The 25,411-nt window shown below is 24.4% G+C and overlaps 3 protein-coding genes and 1 long non-coding RNA gene across 5 annotated transcripts; 2 read left to right on the top strand and 2 right to left on the bottom strand.

Annotated features, from left to right (window-relative positions):
• LOC112593362 (COP9 signalosome complex subunit 9) lies at positions 1 to 2,266 on the bottom strand. The gene is made up of 3 exons (XM_025337747.1): positions 2,013 to 2,266; positions 1,883 to 1,943; positions 1 to 188 (listed from the first exon to the last, which is right to left on the bottom strand). The coding sequence occupies exons 1-3, from the start codon at positions 2,082 to 2,084 to the stop codon at positions 154 to 156; spliced, it is 168 nt and encodes a 55-aa protein (XP_025193532.1). The 5' UTR covers positions 2,085 to 2,266; the 3' UTR covers positions 1 to 153.
• Positions 2,267 to 2,346: 80 nt separating this feature from the next.
• LOC112593344 (trimethylguanosine synthase-like) lies at positions 2,347 to 5,362 on the top strand. Of its 2 annotated transcripts, none has more exons than XM_025337741.1 (4): positions 2,347 to 2,746; positions 3,156 to 3,287; positions 3,407 to 3,696; positions 5,111 to 5,362. In XM_025337741.1, the coding sequence occupies exons 1-4, from the start codon at positions 2,563 to 2,565 to the stop codon at positions 5,231 to 5,233; spliced, it is 729 nt and encodes a 242-aa protein (XP_025193526.1). In that variant the 5' UTR covers positions 2,347 to 2,562; the 3' UTR covers positions 5,234 to 5,362. The 2 variants fall into 2 exon arrangements, with proteins under 2 accessions (XP_025193526.1, XP_025193521.1); XM_025337736.1 differs by having other exon boundaries at positions 2,350 to 2,746; positions 3,395 to 3,696; positions 5,111 to 5,360.
• A 622-nt stretch (positions 5,363 to 5,984) lies between these two features.
• On the bottom strand, positions 5,985 to 21,651 carry LOC112595063 (acetyl-coenzyme A synthetase). Its single transcript, XM_025340154.1, has 11 exons — positions 21,347 to 21,651; positions 10,123 to 10,318; positions 9,203 to 9,329; positions 8,990 to 9,129; positions 8,197 to 8,312; positions 7,673 to 7,865; positions 7,397 to 7,530; positions 7,144 to 7,333; positions 6,884 to 7,073; positions 6,568 to 6,813; positions 5,985 to 6,467 (listed from the first exon to the last, which is right to left on the bottom strand). Exons 1-11 carry the CDS (start codon positions 21,649 to 21,651, stop codon positions 6,268 to 6,270), a joined length of 2,037 nt encoding a protein of 678 aa, XP_025195939.1. The 3' UTR covers positions 5,985 to 6,267.
• LOC112595071 lies at positions 13,541 to 19,176 on the top strand. Its single transcript, XR_003114686.1, has 3 exons — positions 13,541 to 13,648; positions 18,605 to 18,827; positions 18,956 to 19,176. It is a non-coding gene; the product is annotated as an uncharacterized LOC112595071 (long non-coding RNA).
• Positions 21,652 to 25,411: the final 3,760 nt, after the last annotated feature.

Here is a 25,411-nt window from a genome sequence, read left to right as displayed (position 1 = left end):
TATTTTTAATACTAAAATAGGTATATTACAAATAATTATTTGACATAATACAATATTTTTTTTAAACTTTTTCACATTCTTACTAACATTATTTGTTAGTATGAATCAAGTAGTTATTTGTGGATTGTTTTTTCATAGCTTGATGTTTGTGTGTTAAAAATCATCATCATCATTAAGATCATTAAAATCTGAAAAACACAAATAGTATATTAATAAGCAAAACAACAGAATAGGTGTAAGTATTAGAGAATAGAGTAATAAATAATTATAGAAATAAAATGCACTAAATCAAGTTTTTTTTAAATGAGTGATTTTTTCATTTTTACCCCTAGTATGTTATTTATTAACATAAATAATTTATGAAACAAAGATAATTTAAGAATGTTAAAATTTTTCTTTTATTGCAAATTTGATTTTTTTTTTTTTTTTTTGCTGAAAAGAATACATAATTGGCTTTTTCTCAAATATATTCATCATATAAGATAATATGATAAATTAATACCTCTTTATTAATTAGAAAAAATATAATCCCTTGCTCCTACTAGTTACAAGCAGTGGAAAAGTTCCAAAAGATTTAAAAGTTAATATGTAATATGTATCTAACAATTTTTTTGTTTACCCTAATCAAATTTTTTTTTAGATTAACTTTAAAATATTATATGTAGTAAAAAGTTGATCTGCTTGATTTTATGTAGTAGACAAATAAAAATAAAGAATAATATGGTAAGTAAATTACTTAATACAATTACTGTAGAAAACAATTATTAAAAAAGTAGCTAATACTTCCTTGATCTAAACATTATGTACCTATACATTTAAAATGAAGTATATTTCAATATTTGTTATGATTGAATAAATTGTAATGTTTTATTGCCAATTCAATTTTGATACTTTGTAATTGGCATTTTTAAACAATAACCACATCAAAACAGTAAAGGTTTAAATAAGGACTGCTATAGTACTATAATATTATGTAATATGGTTATAAACAAAGTTGGAATTTTATAGCATTTAAATATTCCTTAAGAAATGTTTAAAAAATAGCAGAATAAGCAATTTTGATATTTTGCGATTTTTAGTTTTTAATGCTTTTATTGTATTTTTACTTGTTTTTGAATCAAAATTGTTCATATTTTATTATGTTATATTTTAGCAAAACGTGTTTTTAGATTTTTGTCAATCGAATTATCAAGTAAATTATAAATTATAGATTAAGTAAATAGACCGAGATAACACTGATGTAACACCGTACAATTACGATAATATATAGGTTTAATATAATATTACGATAATTTCGTATTAGGTATTTGGTTTTAATTTTGGTTATCTGCTGATTTTTTTGGATTTTTATCGATTTCTATTGAATGATTTCCTTCTTTTGCATATTTAGCGATATTTAAGGTAATATTATAGTGTATATTTATACAATTTTAAGTGCTATAAAATCCTAACTCTGGTTATAAGGATATGCATCAAAAAATATCATTATATGATATTTTTATAGGATTAATAATTGTTATTATTAACTGTTAAAAAATATATGATGGACAGATCGGCATAGCACGCAATCTACCAGTAATGAGTGATGTTTTCATAATTTTCAGAAGCATTATAAAAATTCAAACTACACGGACTTAATTAAACCCTAGAGTATAATTATTTAAATTTTAAGTTATATTATGCTAAACACTAGACACATTAACAATTAACTCATATTTTTACGATCTTAATACCTATATTCATTGATAACACAAAATTAAAATTAACTAAACTTTTTTAATTTTTTTCCTGTGTGACAACACATGCTTTTACATTTAAATAATAAACTAACAACTAAAATAAGAAAAAATGAAACCATCATTAGTTTATTTTTAAAACATACCATTATAAAAGTCAGCTTGTAGATTTTTGTCATTCATTTCAAATATAACATTGCTTCCGGTCTATGAACAACACATTTACTAATTTAATGATATTTATATATAAATATATATATCATTTATTTAAATTACCTCATCATCCAAGTCCATTATGGCACTAGTCCCTTCAGGGAACATTTCATCGGCAACTATTCCAGGCTTCATGACAATTTTCACTTGTATATCAATACGATAAACAACAAATATAAAATTCAAAATATTAGCACTTTTCAGTTGTTGTGCTTGAGGTAGTTAGGTTCAGACTTGAGGAGAGTTGTAGTGATCGATATTGTGGATAAAAATGATAAAATAATAAATAAATAATATATTCTATTATTTACTGTTTATTATTTGAAGTTATTATCAATTATTATTATCAATAAGGTATGTATTATCATTTATCATTAATTATATGCCCTAATATTGGTCTTGAGCAAAGACCTTATACTAGGGTCTTGAGGTATTTTTTCAAAAATCATGGAAATGATATATATTTATTTTACTATACAATCAATGGTATCAGAAATCAGATTAGATTAAAGATTAAACTAAAAGTAATATTATTATCTATTCTAATTTCTAATATTCTTAATTCTATTCTAAAATCCAAATTCCAAGGCTGAATAACGTATTTTAAATTATTATGGGTAGTGATGGAATTCTTAAAAATAAAAACAAACGAAGGAGAGAATTGAAAAAATATAAGCATTCAAAAATTTTAAAAACATTACCCAGCGAAATACAGGAAGACACTTCATTGTTAAAATATTGGCATTCTAGGTATAGGTTATTTAAAAAATTTGACCAAGGAATTAAATTAGACAAGGGTAAGCAAAAGATTACAATTCATTATTATACTATTATTATTTTTGTTGCTATGTTGTAAATTTGTTATATTGAGTAAAAATTAGTTATAAGAAAGTGTAAATTATGATAGTAAAATAAGTTAAAAGTTTTAAAAGTAGGTACTTTAACTTTAAAGTAAGGAAATGTAATTTACTTTAGTGTTCAAATGATTTTCCATATAATTTACAGCTTTTTGTAAATGTAAAAATTAAATTTTTACATTTACTCATAACATAATTTACAATATTAAATAATAATTATTATTTTATAATAATAAACTAATTCATTAATTATACTATTATACCATAAATTAATCTTACTCTAGGTATTATGCTAATTTTTGTTTTAATTTTATGTTAAGCTATATACAAGGCTATTATTATTTTTTAGAAAGTTGGTATTCAGTGACACCAGAAGTAATAAGTCGCATGATTGCTAAACGATGTACATGTGACCTGATAATTGATGGATTTTGTGGTGCTGGTAGCAATACTATTCAATTTGCATTAACTTGTAAAAAAGGTAGATAGATTTAATTAAATTTTTGAAATTAATTCATCCATTTATAGTTATAATTTTGAAATTTAAAGCTTTTATGAAAATTCAGTTAAAATAATTGAATTCTTAAGTTATTGCGATAGATATTGATCCGAAGAAAATAGAACTTGCGAGGAATAATGCTGAGGTTTATGGTGTATCAGATCGCATAGAATTTATTATTGGAGATTATTATGCTTTGGTTCCTACTTTAAAAGCAGATGTTGTATTTTTATCACCACCATGGGGTGGCCCCTCATATTCCAGAAAAAAAACTTTCAATATTGATGATATAATGCCAAGTTATGGAGGTGGTAAATACCTTTATGAATTAACTTGTCAGATAACTAACAATATTGCATTCTTTCTCCCAAAGAATATTGAAGACAAGCAAGTATGTTTAACTTTAACTGTAAATTAATATTTTAATCTTATGTTTTAAGTTATTGCTAAAATTTTAATCTTAAAACAATTACATTATTACATTATTACACTATTATCCCAAAACTAATAGAATAATATTATAACTTATAGTTATGTTTATTTAATTTGAAAATTAACCAAAAATTAAAATGTTATTTTATAAAATATCAAAATAATTAGCAGATAATTATTTGATAATTTAACAATTATTTTAAATATCTATAATTTGATATAAAATCTTTTCACGCTTAATCATAATATAATATAATACATTACATATATATAATTTACTTAACCTTTAAAAAAATAGAAATACTTAAAACATTTGAATATCTAATAATATAATATAGTTATTAAAAGAAAATTGTATAAATATTAAAAAATAAGAACATTTTTACCAAAATTATTAAAATATACACTTAAGATTTTATTGTATAGAAAAGATTTCTAGCATGGCTTGCTAAAAATTAAGGGTATATAAAAAAATATCCATCTCTTGTGATAACAAAGTTATAATAACATTTAAAAAAACTAAGTAGCCTAAAATCAAGAACTGGTACCTTTTATAATTTGTTTTGGTTCTGGTACTAAATTATCTTATAAAAAAGTTTTATTCCAGGTTTTTGAAAAATTTAAATCCCCTTTGATTAGGGTTTTGGTTAAAAAATATATATCCTATTTAAAGGCTTTAATCATTTTTCTTTTAAAATGTATATTTTAGTGTCTGTTTAATTAATAGATTTAGACATACATAAAATAATAATTTGCATTATACATGTTATCAAAATAAAATATAAATATTAAATAAACAGTGGAGGCATCTCGCAAAATTCAAATTAACAAAATCACTGAAGTAATTTAAATTTTAAGATTTAAGAACATAGAATTCATTAAACAAAATTAATATTAAATTATTAAAAATCTTACGCATGACAAATGATCATGGAGGTAAAAATAAAGTTAGTAAATAATGACTACGAAACAATATAAGATATATATCATAATTAGATTTTGGTTTTGACTATTTGAAAATATTTAAATTTAATTCTGGGTTCCTAATATGTTAAGGATATTAACACTTATTTTTGGCTTTGATTCAGTCCCTGGGTTTAATTCTTGAAATACTTGAATATTATAATCTGTTCAAGTAATACATTTTGAAACTCTATTAATCATTTATTTATTACATTGATAAATAATTCATTAATATGTGTTGATAATTTTTTATTTAAGTTAGGTAAATACACTTTATATAAGACCAATTTTTTTTTTTTTTTTGTATCAATTTGTTTCTGATAATGTTTGCATTATATAATAATTATAATATTAAATCAATATTTGTATTACCTAACGAGTGTATTAATCAAAACTATTTTGTTATTTAGTGTATTTCTTTAGCTGGTCTAGGAAATTTGGCTGAAATAGAAAGTAATTACTTGGACAATAGATTGAACTCAAAAACATTGTATTATGGAGATTTAATCAAAACTAATAATAATAGTATTTAAAAGAAAGAAATAATAACACAATATTCAATTCATGAATAATCTAAGATTTTGTACCAATTTTTATATTGATAATTTTTTCTTTATTTATTCAAACAATAATAGTTACAAATTACAATACAATAAAGATTAAATATAATTAACAATTTATACTGTTATAAAGTAACTTTTAAAATGATATGTATGTGTTGCGCAAGTATATGTGATACTCTTAAATTTTAATTTTATGATATTTATTCCTGTAAGCATGTTTTAATTAACAATACAAATAGTGTCACAGAATAAAAATAAATGGTTTTTTGTGCTTTAGTTTGATATAATTTGTTGCATTTTGATTTCTCAATGAAAATATTTATACATAATATGATATGATGTAATTAGCTTACTGAGTAATTTGTATAATGTATAATATGTATAAATTTGACATTCTTTAAACAGTTAATATTTTATTATTTATTTATTATCGGTTATATATTGTAAAAACTATTGTTGTAGAGGATTTAGTACTTAATAAATATAGTTAATATAAATTAGGTAACGATTCTTACATTTTAATCGTCCATGCAATAATTATATTATAACAGTAACACTTAAAATACTACAACTGAAATCATTTAGGTATATTCATATTATGTTGATATAATTGCTCTTATTGAAAAATTAAGAAAGCAGATTTTTATCATCATAATAAATTTCATATAACTTTAGCTTTAACATAATAATAAACTTAACAACTGACAACACTGGTTATCAAATTTTTAACTTTATAAGCAACTGTCAATTAACGAGTATTGAATATTATTCACTTATAATAAAGATGAGCTCAATTATTTATGGTAGTGAACATCACTTTATTAGAATAAGTACTTGATATTCATTATAATAAACAATGAGCATCTATATGTCTCTCTAAATTAATTGTTTAAGATAATTTATTTGATTATATACTACTTAGGACTTAAACAAAAATTCACAATTTGATATGTAGGTCATGTTTGCACCAAGCAATATTATAAAACAATTTTTTTGGTAACTTTTTATGCTTTCTCTGGCCTGTTTTTGAATAGTTCTTCAACTATATGTTCGTCAGCTAGCGTTGATATGTCCCCTACTTCTCTATCGTTGACTGCTACTTTTCGTAAAACTCTTCTCATTATTTTTCCAGACCGGGTCTTTGGAAGACCTGGTGCATGTTGAATAACATCCGGCATAGCAAAAGGTCCAATTGATTCCCTCACTAAATTATAATTATTGTATTTGTATAGTTAATTAATAAATATAAACTGGGTGGTTTTAATTATGTTTTTAAATCATTAAAGTCTATACTTTAAATTTACCTTTTTTAACTAACTCAGATGAAAGTTTTGGTGTAAAAGCCACACCATGGTTAGGTGTAACGAAACAATAGAGACACTCTCCTTTGACTGGATGTGGCCTGGATACAACTGCAGCTTCGGAAACATCTGGGTGTTCAGTGAGTACAGATTCTACTTCAGCAGTGCTCATCAAGTGCCCAGATACATTTAACATATCATCTACTCTACCAGTCACCCAAAAATATCCATCTTCATCCCTTCTCGCTCCTATCATTAAATGTCAATTATTCTCTTATAAAATATAAGCTTTGAAGTTAAAATATAAATTTGAATTTACCATCTCCTGTACAATAGTACCCTGGAAATTTGCTGAAGTAAACTGATTGATACCGTTCATGATTTCCAAATAATGTGCGCATCATACCAGGCCAAGGCTTATTAAACACTAAGTATCCTTCGCCAACTCCTTTAATTTCTTTACCACTTTCATCCAATAGGATTGGTTCAACACCAAAGAATGGAAATGACTTTAAATACCAATAAGTTACTTGGTAGTTATTTAGAATGATCTGATTAGTTGTACAATAAAACACTTACTGCTGATCCTGGTTTCATTGGTGTACAACCTGGGAGTGGAGTTATAACATGCCCTCCAGTTTCAGTTTGCCAAAATGTATCTGCTATGGAACATCTTTCTTTACCAATATTTTGGTAATACCACAACCAAGCTTCCGGGTTTATTGGTTCACCTACTGAACCTAATACTTTTAGTGAATCAAGATTATGTCTAAAAATAAAATAAAATAAAATAAATATTTAAAGCAATAAAGTTATTAAATTAATTCTGTACTTCTTTACTGGTTCTTCTCCAAATTTCATTAGTGCACGAATAGCTGTCGGTGCAGTGTAAAACTGTGTAACTTTATATTTTTCAATAACTGACCAATATCTTCCATTATCTGGATAAAATGGTGTTCCTTCGAACTAGAGTATATAAACATTTAATAGGTTATTCAATTATATTTTATTTGTTTTATGTTTTCAAATTAATTTTTTATTTTTAAATTCAACTTTCAAAATAATATTGAATAATTTAATTCTAATGTTTATAATGAAAAAAGCTCACTATAACTGAAGTTGCCCCATTTGCTAAGGGCCCATAAACAACATAAGAGTGCCCAGTGATCCAACCAATATCTGCAGTGCACCAATAAATATCCCCTGGATGATAATCAAAAACATACTTGAATGTAGTAGCAGCGTATAATAAGTAACCACCAGTTGTATGAAGCACTCCTTTTGGTTTTCCCGTTGAACCACTAATAATAATATTAGTATATTTAAAATTTGGAAAAAATTACTAAATTATTTAATTATTTACAAGTGCAATGTTGTGTTTAATTCGGTTATAAAATACTTAACAGTTTTATTATATATTTAATGTTTAATAAAAATAGGTAAGTACCTAATGGAAAATTAATTAAAACAGATTATTAACATTGAAATAGTTCAAGGCCTTTTATTTCAGAAAGTATAATCATTAACAGTTTTTTAATTATTCTGCTCATTAATAAAAACATAAGCTTAATTTTTCTCAAAATTATTTTTAAAAAATTTGAAATTAATTATTTATATAATGTACCTACTAACCTTGTGTATAACATAAATAGTGGATCTTCTGCAGATACCCAAACTGGATAACAAGAGGCTTCTACATCATCCATTTCATCATGCCACCAATAATCTCGTCCATCAGTCCAAGGTACCTAAAAAAAAAAAAAAGATTCATATTAGGTACCTATTTTCTGTGTAGTTTGTCGATAATCGTAATGATGCAGAATTTAAAGTGTAGGACGAAGTTACTAGTTTCCTGCTATATAGATTTTATCTAATCTAACAAAAATTCTGATTTAGTCTGACTCAATCAAATTCGATACGAGAATTTGAAAACTACTCCTAATCGACCACAAAAAATGTATAAATACCTAAATCCGACTCAATATTTATCGAAAATTTAGCCGGCCAGAAAATCCAAAAATTAACCTAATATACTAAATTAAACCTCTTATGACCAACCCGATCCAAAATAATTTTATATCTGATCCAGATTATTTTATTGGTAACCCGATTTTGATCTGATCAGAATATCATTTTTTATATTAAGCCCAAAAATCTGAACAATGTTCAAATTTTCGGTCAGAACCGCCAAAATCTGACTTTGGTAGAGTAAGCCAAGTTCGCGTGGGGCTCTAGAAAGTCAAACAAATGTTACTATTAAATAACATGAAAAATAAATATGAAATCCCTAAATTGATTGTTTTTTTTTTAAACCTTAGAACCATTAGATAGTAAGAATATAACCCCTACAATACTTTAAATTGCGCATATGACCAAGAACGTCAGATTATTATTTAATAAAATAATTATTATTGCGTATAGGTACATCAGAGTGTAGATCTATTATGTCGGAGTTCGATCCATTTGTACCATTTTTTGTGTTCATGGATCTGTGAAGACGTGGTAAGTGACGAACTACAATACATGTCGAAACTTCGTGGCCAAAATTTTTGGCTTTGTCCATTGCTAAAATGTGAAAAAATATATTTATTTATAATTTAGTTTAATTGATTTAAGTACACGTATTTTAATTTATTACCAATATCGCAAAGGCTTTTAATGTTTAACAATTTGTCTCCTCTGTATACACTATCAGCAGTCACAAGGACCTTGCACTTACAGTCGGCCATACGTTCTGCTAGCGAATCAGATGAAAATCCTGCAAACTAATTGCAAAAATATAAGTTTATGAGCTTTATAGAGTAATTATTATTTACTATACCTAGTTAATAAACTATGAAAACTAATTAAATTAGTACAAAATAATATGAAATTAAAACTAGTATTATAGTTATTTATAAATTGGTATCTACTGGGTACATCTTACTAAATATAATCATATCAAATACCATAATATCCATTGAATATGGACTATCCACGTGGTAATTTTGATTAGAATGTTTTAACATGGAATCCATTCAATTATACCTATTACCAAGTAATTTGTGAAAGTGTTTGAATGTGAATAACGAGTGACTTACCAACGATTAATCAATTAGGTATCGAATTGATTCATTACACATTGGTATACTTGGTAAACGATGTAGGTACCTAAGTTGTAGGTAAGTATCTACAGAACAGTCCTGACTGGTAGATGCATGAATATGGCTATGCATAATATCTATTATAATCTAAACGCTCTAAACAGTATACGACTATATACATATACTACCTAGGTACTAACCTATTCTATTTAGGACAGAATCTAACATTCCTACTTATCGTAATCCAACCTAAAGTTTATCGATTGATTTTGAAACTTGCTTGTATTGTATGTCATTATCTTCTATTATATTTTAATTTATCTACCTACAAATTATCCAAATGACAGGCCAAATTGTCAACTTATCTATAAAGATAAATTATTAGTCTGTATACATATTGTATATTATCCTATTATGTCTACTATACTAATACCCCAGTCGGTCAATCATAGTCTAAAAAATTCCTTTAACTTACAACAATAGAATGAACTGCTCCGATTCTTGCACATGATAACATGGCAATTACGATCTCAAAAACCATTGGCATATAAATTGCGACACGGTCACCTTTAACTACACCTTTGGATTTTAATACGTTTGAAAACCGGCATACTTCCTCTAAAAGCTTTTTGTATGTGATTTTGCTATAGTCTTCCGGATCATTGCCTTCCCTAAATAAACAAAACAAATTTTATGAATTAATGATATTAAAATAATATTAATTAATTAATTAATTAATAATAATTATCTAAACAAATTGCATAAGTTATAATTTTATTCTTAAATATCAACCAAGTAATTCATGAAAATATGAAAAATATACAATTATTAATAGCAATATCTAGATAGATACGTGATTATATATTATGTTTCTATTGTAAATATTAAATATTTATAATGCATTTTTATGTTGGAAATTAAAATGCATTTTTGAAAACGTGTTAAATTTTTTCACTATAATACATATTAAATTGTATTATGAAGATTTAAGTTCGTGATAACTCTACAAAATAATAATAGTTAGTGGCAATATTTAATAAGTTCTACATGTGATTTTGATGTTGGGCTTACGCCAGTTCAATTGATACAGAACATAATTTTATAGGGTGCATTAATATATTATTTCTAATATACATGGGCTAATGACGGGTTAGGAAAATAAAATGACTATATAATAGCGATGTACAGTTTTTATGTAACATAATAAATAATCAATTCGGTTGCAAGACGAGTTTCCCTTATACTTTACTATATATTTCTATAATTATTAAATTACGACTATGCTAAAATCAGTTAATTTTATTAAATCTAAAAACTAATATGATCAACATATTATTAAAATTAATCATTGTATTAAATATTTTTATTTTAATATGAATTCATCATATACTACTATTAGAACATAGGTACCTATATATTAATACTTATTCAATAAAACGAACGATTACAACGCTGTGAATAATTTAGGTACATCTATTACATATATTTATTGACTATACTTAATGGGTATTTTTGCATTTAATTTATTTCATATTTTATAAACATCTATTATGAAATTATATTTTTTGATGGTTAATTGGCCTTCTTGGAAATAACAAAGATATTTATAATTACTAACGTATGTAATGGTAATAAGGTGAAATAGAAAAAAATTTTCGACTGTAAAAAAATCTTCAATCAATAATAAATATATGCGTAGGTACTATACATGGCACACAAAATGTTTGATCTATAATATATTATAACCAAAATTGTTACAGAGACCAAGATAAATTAGCTAATTTTTATTTTTACTTGAATGTATATATTTTAAATGTATAGATATCTGCCTACAAAGTTGAGTATTAGTCGAATAAAAAATTATTCTTTATTAATATATTTTTAATTTGGTTATCATAGTTTATTTTTATAAATCATTTAAATTTTTACGATAATTCGTTATTCATTATTCCACATAATCGTATTTATCTCAAAATATTCATGGATAATTTGAAATTCCAACTTATTGAACATTTAAATAGATGTGTTTCGTGTTCATTGTTATATTATGTGCTATCGAAAATGTCATAAATTATGTTATATCTATTGATGAGGGGCTAATCTAATCGGTTTAGCACTCAATATCAACATGTTCTTTACTTGTATATTGGATTTTGTTGCTTTAGTAACATTTTTGTAAATAATTTTAAATGAAGTCTGATAATTTCTAAAAGTGCATACAATTAATCATACAGCTATAGATGATTCAAGTATTATGATTTATGAGTGGCAGTGGCACTAATGTAATCCATAGTGATGAATATGGGTCAAGTTCATTTCAAAGTGTGCAATTATTGGTAAAGCAGAGTCAAACTATTTTCCAAGATAAACTACATTTCATCAAAGTCAATCAAAATGGCCACTGACGCTACTATACTTGATGAAACTTTTTTAATTTCTTCTGACACTAAAAATGTGATAGCAAGTTGTGTTGAATGTCAGCCAAAAAATGTAAACATTAAGGGATCTGAATTTTAACCATCTAATTTTAAATCGCATTTAAAGAGAGGAAGCACGATAGTTCTGTTTTAGATGAATACGAAAGTTATATTAGGTAACAAAGCACGAAAAAAAGGCAAAATTGAACATTCCAATAATATGAACTGTAAAAATAAAACAAAATATTCTCAACATTAATTTAATGAAAATGTAACTAATTATATTATTTATGCAATGGCACTTCTCACTACAGTAGAAAATCCATTAAAAAAAAAAAAAAATAATGTTTATTGCATCTAAAATTCTTAAATATAATAGTTTAACTTTAATGAGCCGCCGAAGTCTTAGTAGAAAAATCGAAACTCGTATTCATACAAAAATTGAAAAATTAAAAAGTATACATAAGAAAAAGTAAATTATTTATACACAACAGCTGATGTATGGTCTGAAAATAAAAGATGTTTTATGGGTTTAACTGTTTACTGGATTGATAAAGAATTTTTAGAGCGGAAATCAATTAGTCTAGCATGTCGCCGTTTTAAAGATATTCATACATACCATAGAATCATAAAAATATTACATAATACCTAAATATTATAAGTATAATTTGGACATGACTAAGGTAAATCGAATATTATATAAATAATAGTTTTAATAATTATAAGGTCTTTGCAAATAAGCGATACTTAATCGTATGAATTATTAGTAAAAATAAATTTAAAATAGAATAAATAAATATTTTTAACTTTAATATGACGATGAATGAATTGATTGTACAATGATATGCATTTTTTTTCTCATGTTATTAACATTTGGGGTAGTATAAATGCTCTAGTTTTTGACAGAATCTTTTCTAATAGAAAAGTGAATCTAGTTGATTAAAATTGAATACTTCAATAGTATTAAAACATAAAAAGTGGTAATTTTTTACGCATAACCAATTTTTGAAAAATTCGATTTTATTTTATTGGTGTGACTCAAAAAGTAGTCACCATAGACACTTGAAATTTCATTAAATATTTTTACTATAGCATTTCTCATATATAGTAACATTTTCAAAGTATGTTGATTCTTTTTGAGTTAATTAAAGTCTCGAAAAATTTCTCGAGTTTTGTAATTTTTTTTTTTTTTAATTAATCTAGATAAAATCTTTTCCACCTAGTAAAAATGATATAATATAAACTTGCATAATTTTATGATAAAATATCGCTCATGTACAATGGCTCTAAGATAGATAATAATATAATATATTTGAATATTTTTATTTTTAATAGATAATTGCAAAGGTCAATCCAAGTTTAAAAATAAATGGTTAAATTGTGTTCATACGTCATCTTCTAGTGATAAACTTTCATCAATATTTAAAAAGCAGTAACAACCGCATCTTATATAACTAAAACTAGTAAAGAAAATGTCGAAATTGAAGAAGATCACTTTGATTTTTTTAACTTTAGTACGGTAACGTCGGTAACAGAAAATGACAGAACAGATACATGTCATCTACGTCTGCTGAGATTTCAGAAGTATGTATAAAATGAAATTAAATTTTGTAATATCTTGATTAAAAATATATCCAATTATGGTTTTGAATGTATGTTCAAGATATTAAAGTATTTTGAGAATCCATGTCAACGTTTTGAATGTTTAAATTCATATTCTACTGTGAAAAAATATTTCTTCAATATACCTAATATTCCTGTCGTATTTTAAGCTCCGGTAGAGAAACTTTTCTTTTTTACAATGACAAATTTACCCAAAACAAATTGTCAAATGATTTATTTAAGTATAAAATAGTATTAAAATCAAATTAAAATTATCAATTGCAGTATGAAAACTAAAAATTAAAATTTATTATTTATTATTATTATATAAATTATTCTTATTGTTATTATTTGCTTTGTTATAAATATTATATTGTTATCATAATTTTATTGCGCAAAAATTGAATATTTTCACAATTTAATTTATTTATTTATTTGGAATAATCAAATTATTTACGAGTTTAACTATTCAATATAATTTTTATTTATTATTCACAATTTTGATTTATTTATGCTTAACTCTGCCTACTATCTTATAAAAAAAGAGTATTTTTCTTTAGTACTGCATATTATTTACAAAGTTTTAATTATGCTTTTAGCGATCTGCGGTCGTTAATTAGAAATGTAACATCACCCTGCATGTATAATTTGATTTTTGACAAAACAAATAGCTGTATAAAATTCAATTCTTCATAACGTTTTTTCATAAAAATTTTTTTTTATACAAATTATTTTAAAACAAATTATTATAATATTAAATTATAGTTGTTATACTGTTGTAGATACGTATATAAATTTATTTAGATTTCATTTCAAAAAATTTTAATTAAATTAAAAATTACAAGTAGTCAATAAATTATTATTATAATTTAATACATCGTAATTAATGCATGTTATTGTTGATTATTAGATAGTAGATACCTATGCAGTTTAATAAATAGTATAATTTTAGTCGGCATAATGTTTGATATAGATACTTAATAATTGTATAATCTAATTGTTTTGTAATACGATGATGGATTTCTTAAAATATTTTATTTTAAATTTATAAGCAATATAACATAGAAATATATCGTGATTAATAAATAGTAGGTAGAGGTCATTGATATCAAACATGTTCAACTACCAGTAATCTATAAGTAATTTGATCGAACATATGATCAACTACATAGACAATTTGTCGTTATAAAAATAGATACAATTTTACATTTTAACTAAGAAACAAAAATAATTAGGTAATTAATTATTAATAATATGATTAATATTATTTAAATTAATTTAAACATGTAAAATATGTTGTTTTACTTTTCAATATTTTCTTAACTGGAATAAAAATAAATTCTACATCAACAAAATTAATACAAATACCAGAAAATAGTTAATAATTATTAATTATTATTTACACAGTTACTTATATTAAATAATTTATTATAAATACAAATAAATTTTAAATTATGGAAGAAAATCAAAAATTCTGTTTTTTAAATTTGAGTGCTAGGTACATTTTACAAAAACGTTGACCTTATAACCTTCACTTTTCGAACGTAAAATAGTATATGTTCATCAAATGAAACAATTAAATGTACGAGATGAAAACAATTCATGTCTTAAATGTAAATCATATCGCCTTATCTATGATTAATTATAGGTATTATCTACAATTTTTAAATGATTTAAACAAAAATACCCGACAATGAAGAAAAAATTGTAATTTTTTTATAAAATTTTGTAAATATTTTCATTACCTATAAAATATAAATAAAAAATGCTCTAATAGAGAAAAAATATTTAAAAATTTGCAAATAAATAAAGATTTGATCGAATCCTAATTAAGTATTCTTATTTTTTACAATATACATATTTATGATTAAAAATATATTACATAATATGAATAATGCATGGGTAATTAAGACAATAATAAGTGTTACGATTATTACACTCTATGATATTTTATGAAGTATAAATAAAATAGTGAAAATAAATTTAATGAAACTTACTTATGTTCAATATTGTCTTTATTTATAACCTATTATTAAGGTTAGTAATTGTAAACAGATGTTAATTAGAAAAATAATATAATTAGTCAGTAGCATAATATTTTTATTTATAATAAATAATTATATTATTATTACGTTTTAAAATTCTGGACGATTGGATAAGAATTCAAATTATATAAAATAGTACATCATTATATAACTAATATACGACTTGAAGCTGGTAGAAATTGTTAAGATCAAATTTATTATATTATGTTAAGCGAAGGTGTAAATTGAAAATTAATTAAATTAATGAAAGTAACAAAAAACATTGTAGACTGGGACTTTTTTTATAATATACAATTATGAAATTATATTAATAAGTAGGACCTACTTATATTTATAATAAGTTTATGATAATTTTAATAATTTCTACAGTCAGGCAGACTCAAAGTTTGTTTACTTTCGTTTCTCAATCCACAAAATTGGACTTGAAGTGTTAGTAATATTTTAATATAATTAAAATTTATTATTTTCATTTCGCAAATATAATTTATACCTAAGATGCATTAAATAAAAATATATGATAGAGAAAGTATACATAAATAATGTCTACTTGTTGTTAAACAAGTTATAATAATAAATACATAATATTTTTAAAAATTGTTGGTATGATGAGAAGCCATCTATTAGAGACACTAATCTAGTAGGTACTAGAATATAAAAAGTTTTTCCATTTAAATTGATAAAATAGTGGATTCTTGGTTAAAATTGTTGAAATATAATGATTCGTATAGTTTAGTTTTTATGTTATTCATAAAAAGGTTAAAAATATTGAAAATTTAGTTTACATTTTTAAAAAAACATTTGTAGATCGTATTTTGACAAAATTGAATATTCAAATGTAAAACAATAATTTTTTTCCTTTAGCGGTTTTTGTTTTTGTTTTATTATAATTAATTAAAAAAAAAAAAATGGTTTTTTATACCTATAATTTTAAAATGATTTAAGCTAATTTTAATTTAATTTTTTACTTTTTTAAGCTTATCCATTTTGGTAATTAACTAAAATTTCTCTAGATATATCTGCTAATTCAACACGCAAAATTTGATCAGGTTACGCTCTGGATGTTCTTCTAATTTTTGCTTTAAGCTATATGTTGTTCTTTGAATCATTTGATTAAATTTAATAGATCCGTTACAATGACCGATGAAGTATACTAGAAACATATAAGTATATAGGTACTACCTAGTACGTATCTATAAGATAACAGAACAAATTTCCTGTTTTTTGTACTCAAGATGGTCATATAAAGTATACAGAATTGACTATACTACTTTATAGCTATTTTAAATTTTAATAGTTTATTGCACATTCGTTATGTATCATACATATAATAAATCATTAGTTATATAATTTCTAATCGATATTATAGCATAATAAAAAAGATATAATACTTATATACTAGTGAACTTATGCATTATGGTACTGACTTTTAATGTTACCTAACATCAAAGAAATGAAAAGCAATTCATCTTTTATACAAATTATATTAACATTTATTGATATTAAATAGTGTAAATTAAAAATAATTTATACCTGAGATTTGTGAATACTTTATAGTACTTGGTAGTTAAGTTTTTCCATATTTTGTAAAACGAAATAAATTCGATAATTTAAGTTAAAAACATATTCTTATATTGGGTACCATTATAGTATACTAAAAAATAACTAACCAATGATTAATAAACGTTTAAGAATGTTTCAATAAAATAGAATATATATAATACGCAGACTCATTATATCAAAATTATTGATACTAATTATATGTGAAATACAAAAATTAATTATATGTGTACTTAAGGGTTAAATAAAAAAAACCTTAGTAATTGAATGACTAGAAATGACAGAAATCGGAATTCTTATTTTTATAAATCATGCGCTCAATGCTCATAATATGTGTTGACTTCTCAGTCTTAAAAACGTATAATTTTGAAGTTATCTTTTTGTGGAATCCATTTTGAGTTAATATTACTTATTAATATTTACTTCAGTGCATAATTGACATATTAAATAATATACAATTTAAAGCTAAGATTATTGTTTGTGTTTTTTCTATTTTTTTTTTATATATATTTAAAATAATAAAAGAAGTGCTAATTGATAAACACTTTTAAATTTTAATATTTTACAAAAAAATATAGTGGTAAATTATTATTATACAAGAGACCTAGGTTTAATATAAGCTCATTTTAAAATTAAAATATCAAAATAGCTGACTAGATAACATAGATTAGAGTCTCACCTTTAAATTTGATGAGTCAATTTACTTTAATATTAATTAAACTAACAAAATAGATTCTGATGAACTTGTATGATAGAGTAAACACAAGAGAGTAGCACATCTTTTTAAATCAATACTTTCATTAATCTGTATAATTAAAATATGGTTAAGAAATCATAAAAATATTTTTCTACAATAGTATGCAGTTAGTCAGTCGAGTAAGTTAAATACTTCTATAAACATGATTAATTATATAATATCGAGATAAATTTGATATTAGGTTAAGAATTAAATGATTTAGTTATAAATGTATTAATTTAACAATAATGTGTTTTTTTTTTATTTTATGTCTAAAAATACTTTTTACAGAAGAAAAAAATTCTTAGATTTTCAACTTTATGAGTGGTTTCTGGTAGGAAATTGGATTTAGTTTATACTTTGGAAGTCAAAAAAACCACAGTACTTTTAAATATAATCGGAAATTACAAAAAAAAGTTACGAAAATTTGTTAAAATAAAATTATAAAAATATTATTAAAATAATTATTTGATTATCAAAAAGTTAAATTGTCTTTACACAGAATAGTTTTTTCATCGTGTACGTACATTGATTTATTATTGAATTTAGATTTAATATTGTAACGATTGCCGTCTATCGACATCGTACATTATTCCTTAGGTAGTGCATACGTTGCTAAAATGCTGAGTGTGAAGAATGGCAAGCGGGGCTGACTGCTGACCTAAGGCCTTTGGCAGCAGTCTAAGGTATATAACTATTACCAATACGTATAGAAAGAGGAGTGTGCGACACGGAGCAGAAAGACAGTGAAGAAGACTCCTCAACGATCCGTGCGGCCACCCTCAAATCCACACTCACGGCTTGTCAAAATCTACCCGGATCGGTAACCCATATTCTATATATATTAATTACAAATTATCTGTTAAATTTAATATACTTTTCATTTATAACATTGTGCTTTACTTGGATAAGGTAACTCTGATCTCTAATACATTAATATTATACACCAAGGTCGAGTCTCCGAGATCTCGTTAATAAAAACATAAATCCATCATCGGTATGGCGAACGAAAGTACCGCCACTGCTCGGTGAAGAGGAGACATTACAATATTGACCATATTGTCAATCATTGGAGATCTACTCAATAACGAGGTTCATTCAATGTTAATTTTATAGAAATAATTACCTACTTGACAGGTTTTTTAATATTTAAATTATATTAATAAAATCGAAATAAGCGCTCATTTGGGATATTATTATAATACAATAATAAGTAAAAGTTAATTATAAATTATAATAAACGTAAATTTAAGTATAGGTTTGTTATTTTCTTTTTAGATTTAAACGAATTTAGTACTATTTATTTAATTATGAGTAAAAAGTGACAATGAATATTAAGTATATAACTATACAAGTAATTAAGTATAAAAACTTATAATTTATTGTAAAATAATACAAAAATACGAAACTGTAATACAATTTACTCATTAATCTTCAATTTATAAATCTACGAGTAGATAATATTATCATCAATTTAAGCATAAATTTTAAGTTTCAATTAATTTTAAACTTAAGTAATATTTCAGTTAATAATAATTTAAACATAAACAAAGTTTATGAAATATTTATTATCAAATTTTTAAATAAAAAAATAACGTAGATAGGTAATAAAATCTAAAGCAATAATAATAATAAAGTTTTTATTTACAAAAATAAATTGATGCCATGTATGTACAGTGTACATAAACGTGACAAAGCTATGAGTACTTGTGTTTCAGTGATATCTTAAAATTGTAAATTGTATAATATACTAGTACTATTATAATATGATTGGGTACTGAGATTTTGTAATTTCTATTATTTAAAGTAAAGTATTTGGTAAAGGTCTACTTTCGATTTTATATTAGTAACAAAATCAAGAATAATTAAAAACTAATTTAATATAGCTATATATATTTATATATAGCTAATATTTCGATTTTAAATAGGTATGGTTACATAAATACCAATTTATTTTTACTTTATACCTAATTATCAAATATTTAACTATAGATTTTAAATTCAATGTACTTTATATTCACATATGTATAAATACTTGTGTTAAAATGAGTTATTATAATATCTAACTGTCACTTAGCACATTATAATATGACTATATATTAGTTTAATGGATTTCACAATAATAAAAATCAATAAATTGTACTTTTGTTATCTAGATTTTAAATTAATTATTAAATCATTAAACTTAAAATCATAATATTATGTTAATATTTTATGATAAAGTATGTATACCCAAACTGATAATTTTAGTTGCAGTTAATAGATACCGTTTATTTAATATAATTATTAGAAAAATATTTTATGATATAGGCATGTAAAATTGTAAAAAATATGTATACTATTAATAAACACTTAGGTACCAAACTGAATACCTGAATCAAATGTAAGACCTCTCAATACTATTGACCTATAACAGGGAGTTATAACTCCGGATAGATATTACAATAGTTTAGGTTTATTTTATTACTGACACGTGTATAAGCCAAGAAAAGTAAAGTGCATTATTTAAATTAATCTACTTAGTAAGTATGTAATTATTTTGTTCATTCTCTTATTAATATTTATGAACATTGAATGTCAATCGCATTATATCAATTGATTTATCAATGTATGTAATATTTATGTAGAGAATATTGTTATCCAGGATCAGGACATTCATTATCCGCATACTACGTCCATACATCAATTATACAGTATACGTGATATAATATTAATAGATTAATTCTTGCAATTCTATTTTGTTTATAATTATTTTTATAGATCAGGTTTGTAAATATTATTTGTAAAGTAATGTAACAGTCATGTAACAACCCTTGTAAATGGGAAAATATCTACAAAAAATACAAATCAAATTAATATTCCTCATTACCTACACCACAGCATAACCCTGCAGTTCAAATGTTCTCAATTATTATATACAGCAATAATAAAATAGCTACTAACTTATGCGCGCCTAGTATTGACTGCCGCTTGTTCAATAAAAATAAAAAATTTCCAAATTCTTAGATAAAGCTCTTTGGTTTATACAAAAATAAACAACTGCACAATGACACGGGATCGCTTACGTATTAATATGGATGACTAATTAACACGAAAATGTCCACAATAACCTAAATAAAGTAGAAGGAACTGTCCGTTACAAAACATTTAAACCTCGATTTAAACCTAAGCTAACACCACGCCTATACCATAAGACATTTTCTTAGAAGACTAACCCGACAACTAATGAAGATCTTTCTTTATGTTTATTTATAAAGATGTAAAAACATTTGGTTTTTTAAATAGTTTATCAATCAAATAAAAAAAAATAAAAATTAATTTATTATTAGGTGCCGAACTTACCAGTAAAAAGCTACTTTGTCACCCATCCCGTTACGCACGTTCTTGTCCAGTAAGTTGTAGCACACGTTTGTCGTAGCGCCTTCCATCCATTTAACTTGCACGGGCCCGTGATTAACGTTGAAGTTATATGAGTAAAAGTTGTTGATGTCGTACGGCGTTTCCCAGTGAAATTGTGCCGCAATTTCCGACCAAAATTGCGCGGTCGATTCCAACGATTTATTGTGCATTTTCCGATACTGCTCCATAGACTTGATATGAGCCTTTTCAGATGTCGCATGATACGGAAGGTATAGGTTTTTCGACATTTTTCAATGTACCTAAACAAATTTCGATTGGAAGAACAAAAAAAAACTAAAGGACACAATAGCAGTTACAATTGCGATTAATGAAAATAGGGGGGAAAAACACGACAATAACGATCAATAAAAATTACGAAAACTTGAACTATGCAAAACGGACGACCACAAAAAAATACACTAACACTCGAACGAGCGCCACGCCACTGAGTACTGGCTGTGGGCAGCAGCGCGCACACGGTACGGAAAACATGTCAATATTTTACCCACCGAGGCCGCCGCTACCACCTCTACGAAAACAGTGAACCAACATTGCCAATAATACGCGCGTGAATGTCGTCTAGAATAGGTATCATTACCTATATTGGTTATCAGTTACGATTTAATGATGTTTACCTAATTGTTATTTTTTTTTCCATTAAAATGTATATTAAACGTGTATTGAGAATTGAGATTGTTTACATTTTGTTGCTTTGACTTAAAGATTTTCATATACATACATAATATCACATAGGTATACTTTAAACAATATACGGCCTATACAAACATACTTTGATACGATTTTATTGAACAGGAAATCAAGTCAAAATCATTTTTATTGAAACTCGTTTTGTTCTTTGATATTTGCATTATATATTATTAATATATAATATATATAACTATAGATTGGTGTTTGAAATATAGAATTATAAGATTGTTACATTGAGTTCTTAAGGTTTTAAATTAAATTAATTTAATACAATAATACCGGAAAAACACGATTACATCCTATTATATGAAAAAATATTAAAAATGATAAAACTATATACATATTACTTAAACATTGACATATTTATTGGCCAATTGACCTGCGACCAAATAAACTATTGGCTGTTTAGTGTTTACATATCTTTCGTTCTGTTAATTTAAATTTTTTGTCACCAAAATTACTTGTAAATACATTTGTATAGATTTTTTGTGTACATATACAATATGTGAAAACATAATAAATATATTAATACTGTTTAGCGACGCTACTTAAACATGAAACGCATCAAAACCGTACTTTAAACAAATTAACGAATATTTATTTAAAATTAAATTTACTACAGTAGTTATTTAATATATTTAATACGATATTATTTCAATAGTAAAATAGCATTTTAATTTTTTTAAATTGTAATCGAGCTATTTGAACTATAATACATGTACTATAAGTAATAAATATAAGTTATAACATATTAAATTACGATCAATTTGAAATTTATTAATTTATTAATTATAATGTTAAACGTTAAACTATGTATAAAATAAAGTTGTGCTTCCTTTTCCCACGCTTTAAGAGGACGTCGCACCCGCATGTGTTGTCTCCGTCTTACACACGTATGACATAATAAATTTTCGTCCACCAGTTTCAATAGTGTGCTTTTAGTTTTGATATTAGAGTGAATTGACCTATTATGAAACTTTTAGGTAAGAACATTATCTGTGTCTTCTCGTTGGTTTTTTACGATATTTTAATTTTTAAATTAATTATGAGCATTTTCAAATATTTATAATTTTCATAATGCTAATTAATACTCAAGATAAAACCAACAATTCAATTTTGTACGAAAAAAATATTTTAGTTGTTAACTAGTTGGTATTAATAATGTGGCTACAAATAACTTATACCTAAATTTCGATTTTTCAAATAAAAGTCGTAAGTATTTTATCAGCTTTTTGAAAGACAGTAATTTTAATAAAATATACTATGCAGCAGTGGCGTATCCAGGATTTTTTAGGGGGGGGGGCACACACTATCCATTTAACCAGGTTAATTAATTAAAAATAAATAAAAATAAAAACAATTTTAAGACAAGGTACACCTTGAAGATTTTAAAATTAAAACTAAACTAATCATACAATAATTTTATTTTTTCCCACAGAATTATATGAAAAAAAAAGCAGTAAACTGAATGTTTACGTAATATACATAATACATATATTTATATATAATAAATTATATATACGATATGAAGTTTAATTTTAGTGCGTTTAAAAAAAATTAGATAACATTTGAACTTTATATATACTACCTACATCGTCTACATTTAGATATAAAATTCGATCGGCTCTTTTATTATATATATTTAATGTATATTGTATATTTTATTATTTATCTGATTTTATACCGATTATTTAGCTGGAAATTAGTATGAATAGTTTGAAATCATTTAAAAACTAAAAAAAATTTAATGTATATTATATATCTGAACATTTTCCTCAGATTGGACATGGGTAAGTAATTTATAGAATTAGTAACTGCTTGTATAGGTAATAGGTATTACGATTGAACATTTTTTATGAATGACTGATTTTTTTGATTCATTACTAGAAATAGCATCGATAGGCGGTGGTATACTAGTTGATATTTTGTTGATGTATGGCTATTAGATCAGTCTTTCATCTAGTGTGACTCCGAGGTACATGAATGTCGGTTTCCAAAGTATGTGTGGCACAAGCATAGGCGTAACTAGACCTTAAAGTTAGGGGGGCCTCAGCCCTAGAATTTTTATTATAAGTAAATTAGTGGGAGGCTCTGCCCCCCATACTACCAAATACTTTGCATTCATTGATTATACATGTAATATGAATGTAAATTAATATTTAATTATAAAACAAATAATAAACCAAGTGGTATTGAGGTTAAATATTTATATATTAACATATTATTAAGTATTATTTTAGATATAAAGAATTTAATGATTTTTAGTTTATTGACAACTTCTTAGTAGGGAGTATTTGTGTAGTAAAAATTACACAACATGATACGTCTTACATAGGATCATTACACACAATAATATAGTTTAAATTAATGTTTTTCCAAGATATTAATAAAAAAAATAAAACGATATTTTAAATTTAAGTTTAAAAATGTTATTATTATTGGCGGGAGTGTGGAACTAGGAATTATGACAGGGGGGCTAAAATGTATGTTGGGGGGACTAAGCCCCCCAGTCACCCCTAGTTACGCCTATGGGCACAAGGGCACGTTATTAAAGTTTAGTGATGGTAGTGTAGAATAACGATGAAGGCTAAAAATGATGGCTGTACTTTATATGTTGACTTGTATTTTCCAGTTTTTAACACTAAGTTGATTATACATGTAAGTGACCTTGTAGGTTATCTGGTTATGTATAATTCTTTCTATATTATGGGATTCACTATATATTTAATTATTATAGTATACATTATTTATGCTATATTTTACTATGTTTTAACTTTTGAGTTAATAATTAGTACCTTACAATAATATGTAAATACTATAAAATAGTGAAAAAGAGTTATGGTACAAATAAATAATATCTTATGATTAATTTAAATTTAGAAAATTGCATTACGAATAGTAAAATTAATAATATACAAAAAAGTAATATATATAATATATATACCATATACATTATACTTATATTAGTATTTATCGTATGTTAGTATATATCAAAAAAGTATACATTTTTATTTTAACATAAAGATAAATATTGAGAACCTTGAATGAAACTTGTATATTATAATATTTTGAACAATTATCATAACACAATAACTACTATTTCCGAATTGAATATTCATCATGTATGCAATGTTAATAGCTCATGTATTATATTTTTTTCAGAAAAACTGAAGGAATATGTTATAATTTATTATTTGGTATACCCTATACATTAGGAAACTATAAATTTTGAGAATTTTGTTCAAGTTTATCGTGAAGGTTATTTTGATACTACTTTCACATTATTATATTATAATATAG

Source organism: Melanaphis sacchari, unplaced genomic scaffold (assembly GCF_002803265.2).
Source record: "Melanaphis sacchari strain LSU unplaced genomic scaffold, SCAv2.0 Contig0_pilon_pilon, whole genome shotgun sequence".
NCBI lineage: Eukaryota > Metazoa > Arthropoda > Insecta > Hemiptera > Aphididae > Melanaphis > Melanaphis sacchari.
This window is presented reverse-complemented; position numbering and strand designations above follow the sequence as displayed.

Excerpts from the sequence above, each read along its gene's own strand:
- LOC112593362 (XM_025337747.1), bottom strand. The coding sequence starts at position 2,084 with ATGAAGCCTGGAATAGTTGCCGATGAAATGTTCCCTGAAGGGACTAGT. Across the intron at positions 1,944-2,012 it reads TAATGGACTTGGATGATGAG|ACCGGAAGCAATGTTATATT; the intron begins GTAATTTAAATA and ends TGTTGTTCATAG. Across the intron at positions 189-1,882 it reads ACAAGCTGACTTTTATAATG|ATTTTAATGATCTTAATGAT; the intron begins GTATGTTTTAAA and ends TGTGTTTTTCAG.
- LOC112593344 (XM_025337736.1), top strand. The coding sequence starts at position 2,563 with ATGGGTAGTGATGGAATTCTTAAAAATAAAAACAAACGAAGGAGAGAA. Across the intron at positions 2,747-3,155 it reads AGGAATTAAATTAGACAAGG|AAAGTTGGTATTCAGTGACA; the intron begins GTAAGCAAAAGA and ends ATTATTTTTTAG. Across the intron at positions 3,697-5,110 it reads AGAATATTGAAGACAAGCAA|TGTATTTCTTTAGCTGGTCT; the intron begins GTATGTTTAACT and ends TTTGTTATTTAG.
- LOC112595063 (XM_025340154.1), bottom strand. The coding sequence starts at position 21,651 with ATGTCGAAAAACCTATACCTTCCGTATCATGCGACATCTGAAAAGGCT. Across the intron at positions 10,319-21,346 it reads GACAAAGTAGCTTTTTACTG|GGAAGGCAATGATCCGGAAG; the intron begins GTAAGTTCGGCA and ends TTGTTTATTTAG. Across the intron at positions 7,531-7,672 it reads ATGGGGCAACTTCAGTTATA|TTCGAAGGAACACCATTTTA; the intron begins GTGAGCTTTTTT and ends TATATACTCTAG.